General features: G+C 37.3%; 1 protein-coding gene across 3 annotated transcripts in view; it reads right to left on the bottom strand.

Moving 5' to 3' along the window:
* The window catches only part of LOC125091748 (melanoma-associated antigen D1), a 56,084-nt gene that overhangs the window by 26,061 nt on the left and 11,365 nt on the right, over positions 1–18,658 (bottom strand). Inside the window, exons 1-2 of one of the 3 annotated variants that reach the window (XM_047715683.1) lie at positions 11,157–11,270; positions 7,674–7,757 (exon numbers count right to left, since the gene is read on the bottom strand). Coding sequence is in view for 2 of the 3 variants with exons in the window: in XM_047715680.1 (XP_047571636.1) it covers positions 11,157–11,247 (91 nt within the window). In the remaining variant the exon portion in view is untranslated. Of the gene's footprint in view, positions 1–7,673; positions 7,758–11,156; positions 11,271–18,658 lie in introns of those variants that run through there. The other 2 variants (XM_047715681.1, XM_047715680.1) reach the window with 2 other exon arrangements.

Here is an 18,658-nt window from a genome sequence, read left to right on the forward strand (position 1 = left end):
TGACACTCAAAACTGCAATTTTCCCATCATATGCTTTATTCAACAACCTCACTCAGACATTCGTGATATCCACACTCCAAATTATCATAACACTTTCTACACTCCCCCTTATCACACATACTCACCACATCTCTCTGCTCCTAAAAGTGGATACACTTCTCATTTCCCCCGGCATTACATATACATACAAACACTAACCGTATCACTTCTACTACGAATCTATCTTCTACTATAGCTTAAACTTTCCTCATTCCACCTACTGTCTACTTCCTCCTATGATTACTTGAAATACCCATCCACATTTTTACACATAATAATACCACTGTTTCATTGTGTCCTTTACCATTATCTCTCCCTCCTCACTTTCTCACATAACTACACACACACACACACACACACACAATTCTCATCTTCCACAGTATGACATACATCATGTCCATAACTACCATTATCACATATATTCTGATCTTGTCCTATCACTATCATTCACACTGAACCTCCTTCATTTTCAGTGATTTCAGACCATTCTCCCCCATTATTCACTGTCCCCAATGTCATGATTATCACATACCTTGCTTGTTCATATCACTCCCACTATCCTACTGTCACTCAATACTCTCCCCAGCTCTGCATCAAACACGTGGCCCAGATCATCCAATTTTACACATGGTGCCCATCCCCTGAAATCCCATTTTCTTTTTTCCCTTCCCTTCTCTTCTCCGCACCCACACCCACACACTTTCCCAATATGAAGATATTACATGCACCCAGATAATACAGAGAAATTTCTCACCTGAAGCTTCATTTAAAGCTCTAGTAAGTAGAGGGACGTATCATGCTCAGAAGGTATAAAGGTACAATATTTAATGTTCCCACTTGGTAAATAGTTGTGAATGGATTCCTTTTGGTATATTTGCCTTTAAGAAGCATTTCTTCATGTTTTAGTACAGCATTTAGATGAGGTTTTTAAATACTTCACTGATGTGTCCGTTTTTAATTATGATCTATGCAGTTAAGTTCTTTGCACTATACTTAAGACTTCCCAAAACATCCTAATAGCTTTTCTTGTTACAGCAAAACTGTGATATTTTTGGTCCTGCAGAGACAGACAGCTTCAAGCAAATGGCAGCAGTACTGAATATATCACTGAGCTGTGTTAGATGGAACACTTAATCTTTACTTCTCATATTTCCATGTGGAAGGACTTAACAGTATAGCCAAGGAAGATCAATCCGGTTGGTATCTGCTCCCCACTACCCTGATTAAGTAGTACTTACTGTACAATGGTAACTCTACTCCTTCAGATTCTGGACTAACAGTCTTGCTTTTCTGCCCACAGGAGAATGAATGAGTTATAAGACATGTGTTTGAAAGACATATCTGTGTGTGCTTGGCTCATGCCCTTGCTCTCTACTTTTCTCCCAGGGATTTGTATGCCTATGGAGAACATGCATTCTGACTAGCTCCTTGCCATTCAATAAGGGGCCTACTTTTGGCCTGGAGTCTCTTGGTTTTTCAGCTGGGGTCCAGCATTAGGAAGTTCACACTAAAACTGCCTTCTCCAACCATCTGTATCAGTAATGAAGATGATATTTTGATCTCCATCTATCTGATTCCTGAATTTATATTTCAACTGGTCTGAACCTAGGCAGGGAAGACAAAGTGTTATTTATTAGTCTCTTAAAATTCCCACACCTTTGAAATCATGAAAATTCTTTACTGGCTTTATTGTTTGAACACAGGTAAGTTTTTAAGTGAGGTTTGTTTTTGACTAGAACTCAAGACAAACACTTGGCAGCAACTAAGAATAGGTCTAAACAAGGAAACTGTATGTCGCCACCCCTAAACTCCCAATTCCTCTAGATTAGGGAGTCCAGAATCTGAAGGAGTAGAGTTACCATTGTACAGTAAGTACTACTTAATCAGGGTAGTGGGGAGCAGATACCAACCGGATTGATCTTCCTTGGCTATACTGTTAAGTCTTAGGATGGCAAAACCAAAAGAGCTCTGTCATGGAATGGGGTGGCAAACCTTTATATGGGATATTAGAAAGGGGTTCGGCCATTCATCCAGATTTACGGAAGCCTTATTAAAGGAAGATCAGTGTGAACCATTCCTTATAGAGTAAAAAAACTTTTAATAAAAAAACTAGAATTTAGTCTGATAGGATGCTCTTGTTAAAAACAAGTTCTCTAAAAATTTGGATCCAGCAGTCATTTTAGTTCTCATTCTTTTTGCTAGTTAGCTTCATGCCAGCTTTGGAGCCCCTGCATACAAACTTAAATACTGTGTTTGTCTGCTCTCACTAAAAGACCACCATTTCAGAGAACAATTTATGTCCAAGGTGACTAGGCCCAAATATTGAAATTTTCAGTTCTACCCTGGAACAATCAGTGTTGTGAAGGAATGCCAACTGTTATCTGGAAATACAGCAGTGTAAGGATTAGAATTCATATGTGACCACTTTTGCAGAGGAACACTTTTCATACTTACACATAGTTGGTGTTCTAGAGGTACTGACTCAAATGTGCCTTTTCCAATCTACATTGAGGCTAATAAAGTGATCACTCATAAAAGCAAAAATACAAACAAAATTACATCTCAGCAGTCAAAGAGAAATAAAACAAAACTGTTGGATAAAATATGTGAAAACCTGACCAAAGAGTAATAAGTACAACTAAGAAAAGTCAAGCTCAGCACATACTTACCAAAAATTTTCTGGAAGTTCAAAGCTTTAAAACGTTCCAATTAAATAATAAAATGAAAAATGATGGGTCACTAATGAGCTCTGAGTTACCGGACTAGAAATTTATAGAAATTTATACACAGCACTTTAATAATAATAATAATTATTATTATTATTATAAAGTAATAGAGTCAATGAAGGACAAGACACTTAGGATCATACCATGTGAATATGGATGGGTAGATAGGGGAGTTAAAGGAGAAAAGAGACATGGGCAGGAGAGGCCACATTAAATAAATGACAGAAGAAAAAGGGCCCTCTGAATTGCAGACAAGACTGACTTACCTAACCATTCACCTATCCATTTATTAATTTATGCTTCTACAAGTCATTTAATCAATACATCTAATAAGGATCTATTATGTATCTGGCACTTTTCTAGGGACTTAAGATATATCAGTGAACAAAATAGACAAAAATCCCTGCCTTCATGGAGCTTCCATTCTAAGACACACTTAAGCATACCCTGATCAAAATTTCTGAATTCAAATAATAAAGAAAATATCCTAGAAGCTTACAGATAAAGAAAAAATTACCTACAATAGAAAAAATAAATTAGATAGACATAGGACTTTCATCCTAACACCAAACTTCATGACGTCATTTGCTAATTTTCCCAGAAATGGCTTTATTAAATTTTCAGGGAAGGTGAAGTCAGTCTTCGGCCCAGAACCCGTTTTCTTGGAAGACTAACAAGGGCAAATCACACATTCCTCGTGCAACTAGATTTGTGCTTGCTTTTCATTTTTTTTTCAAAATTAAACAGAATGCTGTTTACAGTATCACCTGTAACGTACAGGTGATAAAACTATAAGAAAACCAGGGGGATTATTAATACAATGGCCAGTGTAGTGCTATCTCTAGGTGGAGACAGACAGGAGTGTGACCAGAAGGGCACATGGGGAGGGTGGGCACTAAGGTACCACCAATGTTCTCTTACTTGTCCTGGCTAGTGGGTTTACTGATATTACTTTATTTATATTATTTTAAATGTAAATAGCAATTCATTTAACAAATAATAAGTGCCTATCATGTATAAGGCATAATTATTACTCAGGCACTGGAGACACAGAAATTAGATAAAAATTACTGTCCTTATGGAGCTTGCAAATTATAAAAAGAAATAATAAAAATTTCTAGAGCCTAAATACGAACTGAAGGAGTCTACCAAGTGTCCAGCACAACAGATGCCATCACGAAATTTCGGAAATCAGTGATAAAGTGGAAATTCTAAAAGCCTCCAGGAATCAGGAGTAGAAATAGTCTAGATTGAAGCAGAAGAAAAGGCCCTAGGAAGGGGATTTCCAGAAAAAAATTTTTTTGGATACTCTGACTTACTTGGGAACATGCAGAAAAAAATCAGACATGAGAGATCTGATGGAAAGGATAGGAATATATTAAAAAATGGAGGGGAAAAGCAATTATTATCTCTAGAAATGACAAAAAGGTATACAAGAGAAATGTAATCACAATTAACTACTTGTCTCTTTAGTAGTTCGCCCAATGTTAATAAACATTATCATTAACCAAAATATATGCTATAACTATATTAAAAGGATGGAGAAGAAAAATGGTAGAGAGTTTAATTTTTATCTACTATAAAAGGGCAATCAACAGCTAATATCTGAAATAATGCAATATACAGGCGTATTTTGTTTTGTTGCACTTCACTTTATAAAGCTTCATAGATAGCTACTTTTTTAAAAAAGATTTTATTTATTTATTTGGGATAGAGATAGCAAGAGCGAGTGAGCAAGAGAGAGAGAGAGCGGGGAGAGGGGCAGAGGGACAGAGGGAGAAGGAGAAGCAGGCTCTCCAGTGAGCAGGGAGCCCAACGTGGGGCTCCATCCCTGGACTCTGAGATCATGACCTGAGCCAAAAACAAACACTTAACCAACTGAGCCATCCAGGCGCCCCAGATTGTTGCATCTTTTTTTTTTTTTAACAAATTGAAGATTTGTCGCAGCTCTGCATTGAGCAAATCTATTGGTACCAATTTTCCAACAGCATTTGCTCATTTTGTGTCTCTGTGCTACATTTTGGCAATTCTCACAGTATTTCAAATTTTTTTAGTATTATCATATTTGTTATGGTGATCTGTGATCAGTGATCACAACTCACTGAAAGCTCAGACAATATGATGGTCATCATTTTTTAGCAATAAAGTACTTTTCAATTAAGGGCTGTATGTTGCTTTTTTAGACATAATGTTATTGTACAGTTAAGGGACTACAGTATAGTGTAAACACAAATTTTACATGCAAAACCAAAAAATTCATTTGACTTACTTTATTGCAATATTCACTTTTGCAGTTGTCTGGAACTGAACCCAGAGTATCTCTAAGCTATGCCAGTATAGCCATATTATTTAGCATTATTGAGATAAAAACCAAAAGAAATAGCCAATGTATTTCAAAGCAGGCTACTTCAGGTATTTGAGCCTGGTGGGTGGGAAAGGTGAAGGTAAACAATACTATTTTTTGTTACTATTTGGTTTTTAAGCCATATATAGGTCTTACTATAATAAATAATATATATATATTATAATATATATATAATAAAAATACAAAATAAAATATATTTTAGTTATGACCAGAGCCATTTAATTATAAAGGAAAGGGATGTGATGAGACCTGGGAATTGCTGAAATTAATATGGCCAACAGAACAGATCAAAAGAGGTAGGGTACATGTAAATGTAGAAACTGAGGGGCCCCCAATGTTTGCTTTTTATTCTTTTGCAACTCTTTCATAAGGGGGTGCTCCAAATTGCTCTTAAATTATTAAAGAGGAGTTTTACACTTGAGAAGTGACTTCCAGAGGACTTGGTAGCCCCAGTCTTACAGGTAGCGTATGACTGGGAATTTGGGGTTCAAATCAGTCAGGAACCAGGGAACCTAGAGACTAAAAACAGGAAAGGGAAGATTTATTCTGGGAAAGAAGCTTGGACCACCACAGGAGGGCACAACTAGAATGTAATAGTTCCTCTGGTCCCCCTCCTACTTTTCCTGCAGCTCTTTCTCAGCTTGCTTTTGCCCTCCCTTAAAATGCTTGTTTCAGGGATTCTGCCCTGCTCTCCTGCGCTCGCCTTTTATTCCCTCACTCCATACACTCCCCTGGAGCAGTCCCATTCATACCTTAAAACCACCACCTCTATGCTTAATGACTTCCAAATCTATCTATAATCTTACTTGCTTAATGGCAGCTTAATCAATTCCTGACTATCTACTGGATAATTCCTCTTGGACACTTTGAAGGTGCTTGAGACTTTGCATGTTCAATACAGAACTCATCACCCCCCCGCCACACTTCCCCCTGCCAAATCCGCTCCCCAGCTCCCCATTCTAAGCTACGCAGCTCATGGAATGGCTTTTTTTTTTTTTTAAGGATTTATTTGAGAGAGAGAGCGAACACGGTAGAGGGGGAAGGAGGGGCAGAGGGAGAGGGAGAAGCAGACTCCCCATGGTCAGGGAGCCTAATGCAGGGCTCAATCCTGGAAACCTGGGATCATGACCTGAACCGAAGGCAGATGATTAACGGACTGAGCCACCCAGGCACCCCCACCATGGGATGGCTTTTACATCTCAACCACCTATGGCAGAAAGAAAATGGAGGATCACACTAGATTTCTTCTCCATTGGCTCTCACCCCCCGCCCCATATTCAGTCAGTGACTGAGTTCTTAATTTCTCACATGTATGTATTCTCATTTCCTTCCCATTGCCTTAACTCGGGCTTCAACAGCTCTACTCTTCTGTAATAGCCTCTGAATTGGTCTTCCTGTACCCAGTTCTGCTTTTCCAGTCTATCCATTATACTCTCATTGACTACATAGTTCTAAAATGCAAATCTGATCCTGTTAATCCTGTGATTAAAATCTCCAAATATCTCCCCACTGTTATTTGTATAGCACTCAAGGCTCTCCCTGATCTAACCAGTCTCCTTTTCATCACACCCTCTCTCACTCTCTATGTTCCAACTATACTTAGCTTCTTAAACATACCATAAACATACTGTAAACACAGAGTTATTTCATATGATGTATCTTTGCTCATACCACCACTGCTTGGAATGACTGACCCTCTGCTATTCCTCAGCCCCAGCAGTTAACACTGGTAACATCTATACACCTTTCATTATTTAACTTAAGCATTAATTTCTTTCTGTAACCCTCTCCCACCCACTGAAATTAACTATTTTCTCCTTTGTGTCTCTAATGTACTCTCTCTATATTTTTTTTTGTCAAACATGTGTAAGAGACTGCTGTGTATATTTGTTTACATGTCTCTTCTACTAGTATTAGCTCCTTTGGGAGCAAAAAAGCGTGTCTTACTCACATCTCTACTCAAAGTATCTATCACAGTGCCTGGTATAGAGAAGATGTTTAACAAATGTTTCTGAATGACTGAGTCATCATGAGGATATAATATATGAGGCCAGTCTGACACCAAACTCACATCTATAGCAGACATCAGTTATCATCCCCAATATTGTTTCCCTGGACCTCAGACTCGTTCTCAAGACAGCATACTATGAAAACCTATTTCAATCAGTTGGAATTGGCATGACATATACAATTTATTTCTCCTCCTAGAGCATGGGCTGCCACGAAGATGTGCCTCAATAATTATCAGAGTTGATCTAAGAGAATTAATATGGGATTAGGCAGAGTATCTCCTAAACAACATTTGCAACAGTATGACTACAGCAATGGCACATGTAACAAAGGAATGTTGTAGCAAAAATCAACATTGCGAGGTAAATTCTGTTCATGTGCATCCAGCACTGCCAATTGGAGAGACATCTTGTTATCAGAGAAGACAAAATCCCATATATTGACATTCTGATTTATACTTCAGTTTTGTCAATTCATTCAGAAAATATTCATCTCTAAGGATCAGAAATCTGGTAACAAGCAAAGTGCTATACCTGAAAGACCAGGTAACAGGCCTATCACACTTGGAGAAACAATGGATCAACTTATCACCTTCATTTCTTCTGCATCCAGACCCCCTGGAAAAGTACAGTAAAGACTAAAAAAACCTTTTTCTCAAATGAAAAACAACCTACTGGAGCATTTTTTCCAAATCCCAAAAATCTCACTCTAATATCACTCACACTGATTTCTGAGTGCTAGAAAACTGAATATTCCTGTGGCAATTTCAAGTAGCAGTTCCTCTGAATACTGGGTAACAAACAAGCAACCTTTATACCCACCCAAGGAGAAAATCATAGCATATACCCTAGTTTCTTTATTCCTTATGGACTAGATTCTGTTTATTTTGGCTCATCTAGTTATAATTCTTAAAATGACCTGGCTCTGTTTCTAAAGCTCCCAGGACATCTGTCTGTCTTCCATTCCTACTCAGTCTTTCTTAGAATTGGACAGCTCTCCCTTACTTCCTGATGATGAAGCTGTCCTAGTTAATCTCAGAGTCTGTGCTCTCTACACTACACCAAATTGCCTAAACCATGAGAAGTGGTTACAGGATGGACATTTGAGAACAGAATTTTGTTATGAGTGAAATCTTCTAAGATTAGAGGTAATCCCTATTCAAAGGGAGTTAGAGAAACTTACTCCATTTTATGGAGCCTAATGTGGAATTTCTGGGACCATCTACCAGATTCCAAAACTGACTTAAGGCTTCCAAAACTCACTGCACTAAAGAGTGAATTCCAATTTCTGGAATTAATTCCTTAATGATGAATAAAGGCTAACACATCTCTGAAAATATACACATCGCCATTAGAAACCCCTAACAATTAAATTATGTAGGATTCAAATCCTGGCTCTTCCAGTGATAGCTATGTGACCTTAGGAAAATTCTTCCATCTCATTTCTTCAGTTTCTTCACATGTAAAACAAGGATAAGAATTCCTATATCAAATGCTTGTTGCAAGAGCTAAATGATTAAACAAACTACATAAAGTTCTTACACTGCTTGGCACATGGTAGGTGTATAATTATATGGAACAAGTGTATTTTAATCAATTTTTATTATGAATTTTTTTTCATTTCTACCACGATCTGATTTTCTCACAAAGACCTTCCCACATCATTACATCAGTAAGATACCGTACTGTCTAATGCTGAATACAATTACACTTCAAATTGAAGGCCATTTCAGAATGCATGGGTGGCTCAAGTCATGATCGCAGAGTCCAGAGATGGAGTCCTGCATCAGGCTATCTGCTCAATGGGGATTCTGCTTCTCTCTCTGCCTCTCCCCCTGTTTGTATTCTCATTCTCTCTCTAATAAATAAATAAATAAAATCTTTCAAATAAAACTGAAGGCCTTTCTACATTCACTGTACCTGAAAGATTCTTCTCCACTATGGACCCACCAAAGACTAAATCCTGCTGAAAGCATACTCACATTTTTTATAAACATAGAAGATCCCGCCCTTATGAATTACTTGACGATAGATAAAACAGCCTCTAAATGAAGGCTTATTCATTACAGGTACAGTTTCCTCCACAATGAATTGACAGACGATAAACAAGGATCTCCTTCTATCTCCATTTTAAGTTTTCTGATGTTCCATAAGGACTGATTATCACCAAAATCCCTTCCCCACATTTATTACACACCATAAGGTTTCTTTGCACTGTCAATTCTTTCATGCTTAGCAAGGTTTGAGCTGGATCTGCAAGTTTTCCCACAGGCATTGCGAACAGAGTTCTCCTCCCCTATGAACCCTCTTACATTAAAAAAAAAAAAGTCTGGGAGTGCCTGAGTGGTTCAGTTGGTTAAATGTCTGCCTTCAACTCAGGTCACGATCCTAGGGTCCTGGGATCAAGCCCTGCTTCAGGCTCCCTGCTCAGCAGAGAGCCTGCTTCTCTCTCTCCTTTTGCTGCTCCCCCTGCTTGTCCTCTCCCCCCACCCCACCCCCTCTGTGGTCAAATAAATAAATAAAATCTTTTAAAAAAAAGTAAAAATTAAAAAAAAATTTTTAAGTCTGAGCTTGTCCTCAAGTCTTTCCCATAGTCAAAACATTCAAAGAGTTTCTCTCTGCATTTTCATATAATTGAAAAAGCTTGATTACCCACTGTAATTTCTCTCACACTGGGAAAGTTTTCCGGTGAAAACTTCTGGAAAGAAATCTCTGGTGTTGAAAGAGAATTAAATTCGGCCTGAGGCCTCTTCATGTTTTCATAGCCATAGGAATTAATAAATTCTCAGGTGTGAATCCTCAGATGTCAAATAAGCTCAGCATCATGACAAAAAATTTCTATATTCATTACCTTCACAGGGTTTCTCTCTACTATGAGTACTCTGAGGCATCACCCTTGAACACCAACAAAAGGCTTTTAGACATTAATCATACATGTAGGGCTTCTCCCCATTGGAAATTTTCTAGTGTCTCACAAATTCTAAAACCTTCGCAGAGTTACGGTCCTATAAACTATACCTCTGTTACCCAGTTACTCCATCCCTGGGCAATGGACATTAAGGAGGGCACGTGATGTAATGAGCATGGGTACTATATAAGACTGATGAATCACTGAACTCTACCTCTGAAACTAATAATACATTATATGTTAATTAATTGAACTTAAATAAAAAAATAAATTGAAAAAAATAAACCACCATACCTCTCTGCTCTTTCTCCTAAAGGTTTTCCTCATACAAAAACATCTAGCTCGGTCTTTCCTCAATGTACTTACAGTCTGTCTCTTTGGTAGGATTATATATTGTAAGTGGCAGTATTGTGCCTACAACAGATTTCTGCAGAGAAGGGAGTATGTTATGTTAGATCCTTCCCTGCCAAGCTTTCTTGCAGCCTATGTCATCACATGCCAAGTCTTCTCCACAGCAGAGACTATGATGAATTGGCCCTGAATTCTGGATCTCTAACATTCTTTAGAATTCTGACTTTTTCTGAAATTCCCTCTTTGAAGTAGATACTATTCTCAGTCAAAATCTTATCAACTAAATGATAGACCCAAATACAGAAACAGGCAAAGAACATGAGTGAACCATTCACAAAAAAGAAATGCAAACAGATAATAAATACATGAAATAGTCCACCTAGAAAAAAAAAAGTGAACATTTTTTTGCCCCTACAGTTGCAACAAGAATGATAACACTACTATAATTATTTAGTAAGCCTGTACCAAGCACAAACACTTCACCAAAGTATATTACCTATATTTCACATGAAAACCTTGAGAGATAGGTATTATTATTCAAATAATATAGATGAAGAAACTGAAGCCAGAGAGGAGAAATGATTCACCCAATATTTTAGAGTTAGTAAGTAAGGGAACTGAGTGTCGATTCAAGTGTGTCTGGCTCCAAAGCTCCTGTGTTTTTCACCATGTCAAGGTGCCCTGCAGGCATTCACCAACCAAAATTCCAAAATTTTCTTAACACTATTTAACAAAACTATAAATTCTCAAGCTCCTACCTGTCTCATTCTCCTGTCTTCGCTCACCTAAGAGAATGTCTTCCTGGATCCCTTTGTCCTTAGCTCCTTCTAAATTCAGTTGGGAGTGCATTTTGGTCTTTCGAGTGGACTATCCTGCAGTTAAAAAGAAAATAAAACTTTGTGGTTAAATCTGGGATACTGACTGTCCCTAAATTCAGTTCTGAAAGGCCAAGGGTAGGTGGTAGAAGAGGGTCTCGTATTTATTAGGATGTCTTGGAAACAGGCATCAATCTTCTGAAAGAGGCACAGAAATACATGTGTTCCTCAGAGGGTGCAGACCTTTTATCCCTTGAGGGATAAAAACTTGGTAAGAGAAACACAATGCAACATTTACCCTCCTCCTAGAAGAAAGCTGTCCCATATTCCAGGAACAAAAAACAACAGAATCCAAAGGATGCAGTGCATTGGACTGGTTAAGCACACAGGCTTCAGGACTGGACAAAGCTGGGCTCGAAACCAGTATTACTGGGGCGCCTGGGTGGCTCAGTGGGTTAAGCCTCTCTGCCTTCCGCCCAGGTCGTGATCTCAGAGTCCTGGGGTGGAGCCCCTGCATGGGGGCTCTCTGCTCAGCAGGGAGCCTGCTTCCCCCTCTCTCTCTGCCTGCTGCTCTGCATACTTGTGATCTCTTTCCCTCTGTCAAACAGATAAAATCTTTAAAAAAAAAAAACAGTATTACTATTTACTTGCTAGGTGACCCTGGGCAAGTACCTACTCTTCTGAACACTGTATGTTTCGTCTACAAAATAAAGAAAAGAAAACCCACAAGGTAATGAGAAGTTCTGAGCCTAAACCTAATCTCAAAGAAAATGTAGGAAAGAGCTATAGGAAATTTTCCTACTTCTGGTTATTCCCCACAAGGTTGTTTGGACAAACCCTCATGCTCAAAACAAAACAAAACCTTGATGAAAAAGAAATAACATCTTCTTAAAAATAAAAATACAGGGCAATAAAAAAAAATGGAAGCATCAGGGAAACAGCAGGGGAAAATGGGAATCTACAGAAATAGATAAGCAGGGAGGCATTTTCTGCCTTGAGGGCATTTGTCCATTCCAAAAAAAATTTTAACTTTCATTTTGGTTGTTTTGAAGGCAAAAGAGACAGATTAAAGTCCAGAACTATACAGAGTAGGAAAACTAATAGGAGACTCTCCCCACAATAATCAGGGACCCCAAAAGTCTACCCTCTCAGGGGGCTGATGAATGGAAGCAGGTCATTCTGCAGCTCTGGCTGAATTACATGACTTGCCCTAGAGATCCTTGAGCCTTGAATTAGATAAAGGAGCAAAACAGCAGGATCAGCTAATAACAAAAAAGACTTAACACTGAGGTTAGCAAACACAAACTATAAGATCAATATTTTACTACAGATAAAGAAGTAAATAAACTTGAAAGTATTTCCAAGCAACAGGAAACTTTAATACATGGTGTATATCACAATTAAATCTCATCAAACTTTTGGAAGAATAAAATAGTGCCTCAAATGAAAAAATCCAAGGTACTACATTAATCAACAAATTAAGAAAATAATTTGTAAAAATTATTACAGTACAGTTCAAGGAGACAAAAAGGTGGAAAGTACAGAAAAGAGTATTAAAGTTCCTTTCATTCACTAAACAGGTCAGGGCCTTGTAAAGTGATCACAGTGAATATTAAGAACTACTTTACAAGGCACAAAATATAGAATTTCACTGATAATAAAATTCTTTTCAACCCTTTGTCCATTTCCACAAGCAAAATTGGGCTCCAGACGTGCTTTTTACTTAAAATTAGTGAATGAAATTCCAGAGCCTAACTTTACAAATACAAATCTTCATAATCATAAAAGGAAACTCAAAGAAAGATGGAGGCTTTGTACTCCCTTCCCTCAAGCTGTGGAGGGGTAGAAACCATCTTGCTTCATACTTATTTCAAATAATCTAAATTTAAAAGATGTTAAATTGAGAAATTTTAACAAGAATGTCAATCTAGTTCTCTTTTACAATATGGAGACTTATGAATAATCATAACTGCTACCAAATAATTCTATTCTCTGTTAATACAAATCTTTCCTTGGAAGTACTATTTAAAGAAAGACATTTTGTAGGACTCCCACAACTTTAGAAACTGATGTTTTGTTCTATGAAAATAACCTATAAAAGAAATGTGTAATTCTAACTAGGTATCTTGCTTGTTAACTCATTAACCTGAGGTAGTAGGCAGAATAATAGCCTTCCAAAGATGTCCTGATCCTGTGAATATGTTACTTTATATGGCAAATGGGACTTTGCATAAGTGATCAAGGATCTTAAAATGAAGAAGTTATCCTGGATTACCCTGGTGGACTCCATGTAATTACAAGAATCCTTATAAAAAACAGAAGGATCAAAGGATGGAGATATAACAATGGAAGTAGAATGTCAGAGTCAGAGGTGGTGAAGATGCTATACTGCTGGACCTGTAGAGAGAAAAAAGGACCATGAACAAAGGATGGCAGGTGATCTCTAGAAGCTGAAAAAAGAAAGGGAAAATATTCTTCCTTAGAGCCTCTGGAGGGAGCTCAAGCCTGCCAACACCTTGATTTTTAGGACTGCTGACCTCCAGGATTGTAAGATAATAAATGTATTTATTATTTACATTTGTCATAATTTATTACAGCAGCAACAGGAAGCTAATACAACCTAGCGATCAAGTCGTAATGGCAATCTCTCTATTTGGAAACAGATTAATACTTCTAAGATCATCCTGACAAATCAGAAGGAATCACTGGCACTTTCCTCTTCACCTACAGGCATGGATAAACAAATATAAACCTACAATTCTGTAGGACACACTATATAACAAATAATTTGAAAGACTGTATTTCTTTTAAATTAAAAGTGTCATGATTCTTTATCACCAGTGAGAAAAATGAAATTCTGACAAGTAACTTGCCTAAGATCAATAAGCAAAGGCTAGGATTCAAGTCCCTTCGACTGTCAACAAAGTCTAATATTTTTCCACTACATTTTGCTGTCCCTCAAACTGCTTGGAGTACGATAAAGAGAGGGTAGAGCATTTTGAATACATTTGAGCACTTGAATTCCTCAAATTATCAACAACTGCACAAAAGAACCCATGTTTGTGAGATTCTCTGCCTTCTTTGCTTTAATTCCATGCCCAAAGTAAGCAACAAGCTGTCTTCTTAGTTTGATTTCCTAAGTATCCCAATATGGGAACTGACATGCTCTGGAAAGAGAACTTGAGTGTTTTGGCCACTAGAAAGTATGTATTCATGTAGGATGGGTGTGTTTTTCTTTCTTTATCTATCTTAGTCTCAGTACATTAATTTGTATATATTTGTTTATCACCCAAGTTTCATATCAGCATTTCACAAATGCTGAACACCAAATCCTGGACTGCAGTCAATTAACTGAAATACCACTACCCTACAGGCTCTTTTATTAAGTTGCTGGAATTTCCAAGTAAAGGTAATTTCCTTTCTTTGATAACTTCAGATGTATTTACATATCAAACACCACTAGTTAGAGCATGAAGCCTCAGAAATGCTTCAGTGAAAATAGTTTTAGAAAAGAAATTCTATTTTATTTTACACAGAATGATATCAATATTTGGAGGTACAAGGACTGAAAGGGGAAAAATTAGAATTATTCACAAATTACACTAACAAGCTAAAAACACTTTGTGATAATTCAATGAGCGGTATAGTTATGATTTACATACTTTTAAGTATGTTTTATATAAAGTTTATATAAAAACTCAACAAAACCTATAAACCACAATTGGACCTAGAGAAAGAGATAAGCAAAGTGAACAGATCTAAAAACAATGCACCAGAATCAAGCAGTCCCATACACCAGTCAAAATCAATTACAAAATATAATTTAAAAGTATCAGCAAAAACAACAAAAACTTATCAGGTACACAGAAATATGTCTAACAAAATATGCATGAGACACTTTATGGAGAAAAGGAACAAGTTCTAATCAAAATTTCAATGTTTCTTACAGACCATGTTAAGCTTACCTTAAAATTCACATGGAAAAGTAAGAGCAAAAAATGTATTTTTGAGGAAGAGGAATAAGGAAGCTGTCTTTCCCTACTAAATATTAAGATGCATTACAAAGCTATAGTAATTAACAATGCAGGACTAGTAAGAGATACAAATAGACCAATGGAACAGAATAGAAAGCCTAAAAGCAGACATTTACATCTATTACAACTTGGTATATGATAGAGACAACATTATAAATCTGTGGAGAAAGAACAGACTATTCAGTAAATAGTCCTGGAACAACGGATAAATCATTCAGAAAAAAATGTAAGTTTTTTACATCATATAATACACAAAAATAAATTACAACTGGAAACTAATCATGAAAAGAAATTTATAAAAATTTTACAGGGGAATATAGTAGAATACCTTTATGAAATCAAGGTAAGAAAGAATTCCTCGAGAATCCCCCTCCTTGAAAAATAAGCTTATCTACACCCTTCAGTTATTTTTAGAAAACCCCTTCATCTAGCCATAGATGAGACAGTTTTCTCATAAGCCTGCTGATTCTTCCACACCCCTAGTCCTAACATTCCCAACTAGTAAAACACAGCACGCTGGTATGCCAAACCTGTGCATAACATATCATTCAAGCAATATCTGTGAGATGTACATCTTCAGGTGGGTTGCCATGTAATACAGAGCAGAGCACAACATGTAAAAGCTAGCAGGGTTGATGCAGTATCCAACCAATAATAAAGAAAGATGGCATGTTTTCTAGAATATCTTTGCCTTGCAAGTATGTGAGGGGCTGTAGTCAAGGCATTAAACAGCTTGACACAAACAATAGCCAACGGATGAAAGGATGTCAAGTGAAGAGCTACAATAAACATGCCACTGTCTTCAATGACATATCTTGAAAATGCAAATTCTCAACATGTATAGAGAAAGCAAAAATAATAATAGTAGCAAAAAGTAAAAAAACAGTGAACTAAAACATGAACTAAGCATCTTCTAAGTATAAATATGCTAATATATTAATTTTTGTGAAATAACTAAAAAATATAGTCAGGTCCAAAAGGTACATTAAATACTGATTGTAATTCATGTTTGGAATTATTTATTATTCCATTATTTGTTTTAAAGTAAAAAAAAATGTATGATATTTTGTATCTTCATATAGAACATTTTGTCAATTTTCTGAAAGTTAATAAAGTCCTAATTTTTTAATCACTACAAGTCTACTTCTGTAAAACCTTGAAACTCTGGGAAAGAAATAAACAAGCCAGGACCCTCCTGGCCCTGTGCAAGTACTCCCTAAAGGACAAATTCTGGGAAAGAAAGGAACAAGGAGGGAGCTGGATAAAGATAGTTGTTCAAGGACCCTCCAAAGACACAGGATCATCTAAGCCACTATACTAGTCTTTAAACTCTGCCATCCACAGATGCTGATTATTAACTTCCTGGTTCTGATTCTTCACCCTTGAGTCTGAAAAAGACAAAACTGACTCAGAGCCCCCCCCCTACAGAACTCTTGGCTAATTGCTAAAATCAACTGTTTGCATTGCAGGATAATGATGTAGCCTCTTTCATTCTCAAATGGCCTCAGAGGCTGGGCCAATTCTTGGGCCTTAAGATTCTGGGGAAGATAGGATCAACGAAGGTTCTCCTGTGGAAGCCTTCTGAAGCAGCTAAATGCAATTGTTTCAGGAGAAATGTGAAATAGTAACCAAGTCCCCCATATCCACAGCAAATCACAAGTCTTGGCTACTCTGAATCATCTCCAAGCCATAGATCTCTGTTCTCAAAACTGTGGAGGAGGGAAAAAAAATCAAGGTATAAATCCACATATATTTCATAGTCAAAACTGGTACAATCCTTGTGGTGATCAGGTTTCCATTATCTAATAAAGTTGAAAAGATGCACATACTATTACCAAGTAATCCCTCTGCCAGTTATACATCTTAGAGAAACTCATGCACATACCCAACAGGTGTACAAGAATGTTCTTAGCAGCACTATTCACAACAGCCAAAACCAGAAGGCAATCCAAATATCCATTAACAGTAAAATGTATAAATAGGTGTATATGCGCACATGTGTCTATACATACACACAGGCACAGAAGTAATTACCATAAAAGTCAAGTCAGGATAAATGGTTACCTCTGGAAGAGAGAGAGGATTACGAGTGGAGGCTTCCGAATAACTTCCCAATGTTCTATGTTTGGTTCTGGAAGGTTCTTTTATGGGCGTTTACTTTATAATTATTCACTTTAGTGTACATTTACATTTTCCGCAACTTTCGGTATTTTTGTTATATTGCACAATTTTAAAATACTTTTTTAAAAAAGAAAGAATCCAAGGCCTTCCTATAGAATTCCCTTAAAGCATGTGTTCTCAATCTTTCTGAGATGATGAATAATACTATATAAAAAGTATCTACCTCTCTCTAATAGAAGAAGCTATAGGTGGACTGGCTAACATATCCATCTGCAGTAGGATTTCTGGAAACACACACATGGGCAAGCCCGGGTCCTACCAGCAGTACCATTTCCCTTGAAGTTTCTAAGGGCAGTTGTTTAAGTCCCTCCAAAGATAGAAATCAATATAGAATGCTATCTTAGCTCCCTGACATTCAAGATTTTACCACAAGTCCTTTCTTGGCCCTAACCCTGGTTATTGCCCCCGCCCCCCAAAAAAGGGCAAAGACAGAGACAAAGACAAAACTGAGACAAACAAAGCCAGGGCCATCCAAGGAAATCTGCTGCTAAACTGGTTAAGGGCAAGAACTCATGTTAGCCATTGCTGCTTTCATTCCTTAAATCATCTATCTCCCTGCTGTGAAAATCTCTGCTCCTTTGAATTTCAGTGCCATCTGTCTCACAGCTATACTCACCTCTTCCACAAAATACAACATCTTCCTCATCTTCCTCTCCACTCTTTTTATCACCTTTAATCTTCCACAGTATCTTTGATGATCCCATGGCTAACTTGTCCATCATCCCAGCTTCACCGTCCTCTGACCTCCTCTACTCTAACAACTCACTGATCATCCAGAACTACTTATCCTCTGAAATGTTAAACTCCTATAATCTACTCCACAATTTTTCTGCCATATCACCTTTTTACTTCTACTTTTTAACCTTTGAAATTTCTATACAACTTCTCCCACACCCACACATATATTCACACAGCTTCTCTTTCTCTGGATCCACAGAATCTTCCTGAGAATATACTTTTCCCTGGTAAGACTAGATCCCTGATGAGACTAGAACCTGAACAAATCTCATCAGTAATCTCAACAATTTATTAGCCCCTCAAACGTTCCACCCCCCACAATCATCATGACCACATTCACAGTCTAAAATCAAACCCAATGTTTGCCTTCTTTACTCCTCTACTTTTTGGCAGCTGAACACCTAGAAAAAAAGACAAAACTACAAACACTTCATTCCCAACCTAGATAGGTGTTCATTACTGCCCATCAATCTTCTTTCACTCCCTAGAAGA

This window comes from Lutra lutra, chromosome X (genome assembly GCF_902655055.1).
Source record: "Lutra lutra chromosome X, mLutLut1.2, whole genome shotgun sequence".
NCBI lineage: Eukaryota > Metazoa > Chordata > Mammalia > Carnivora > Mustelidae > Lutra > Lutra lutra.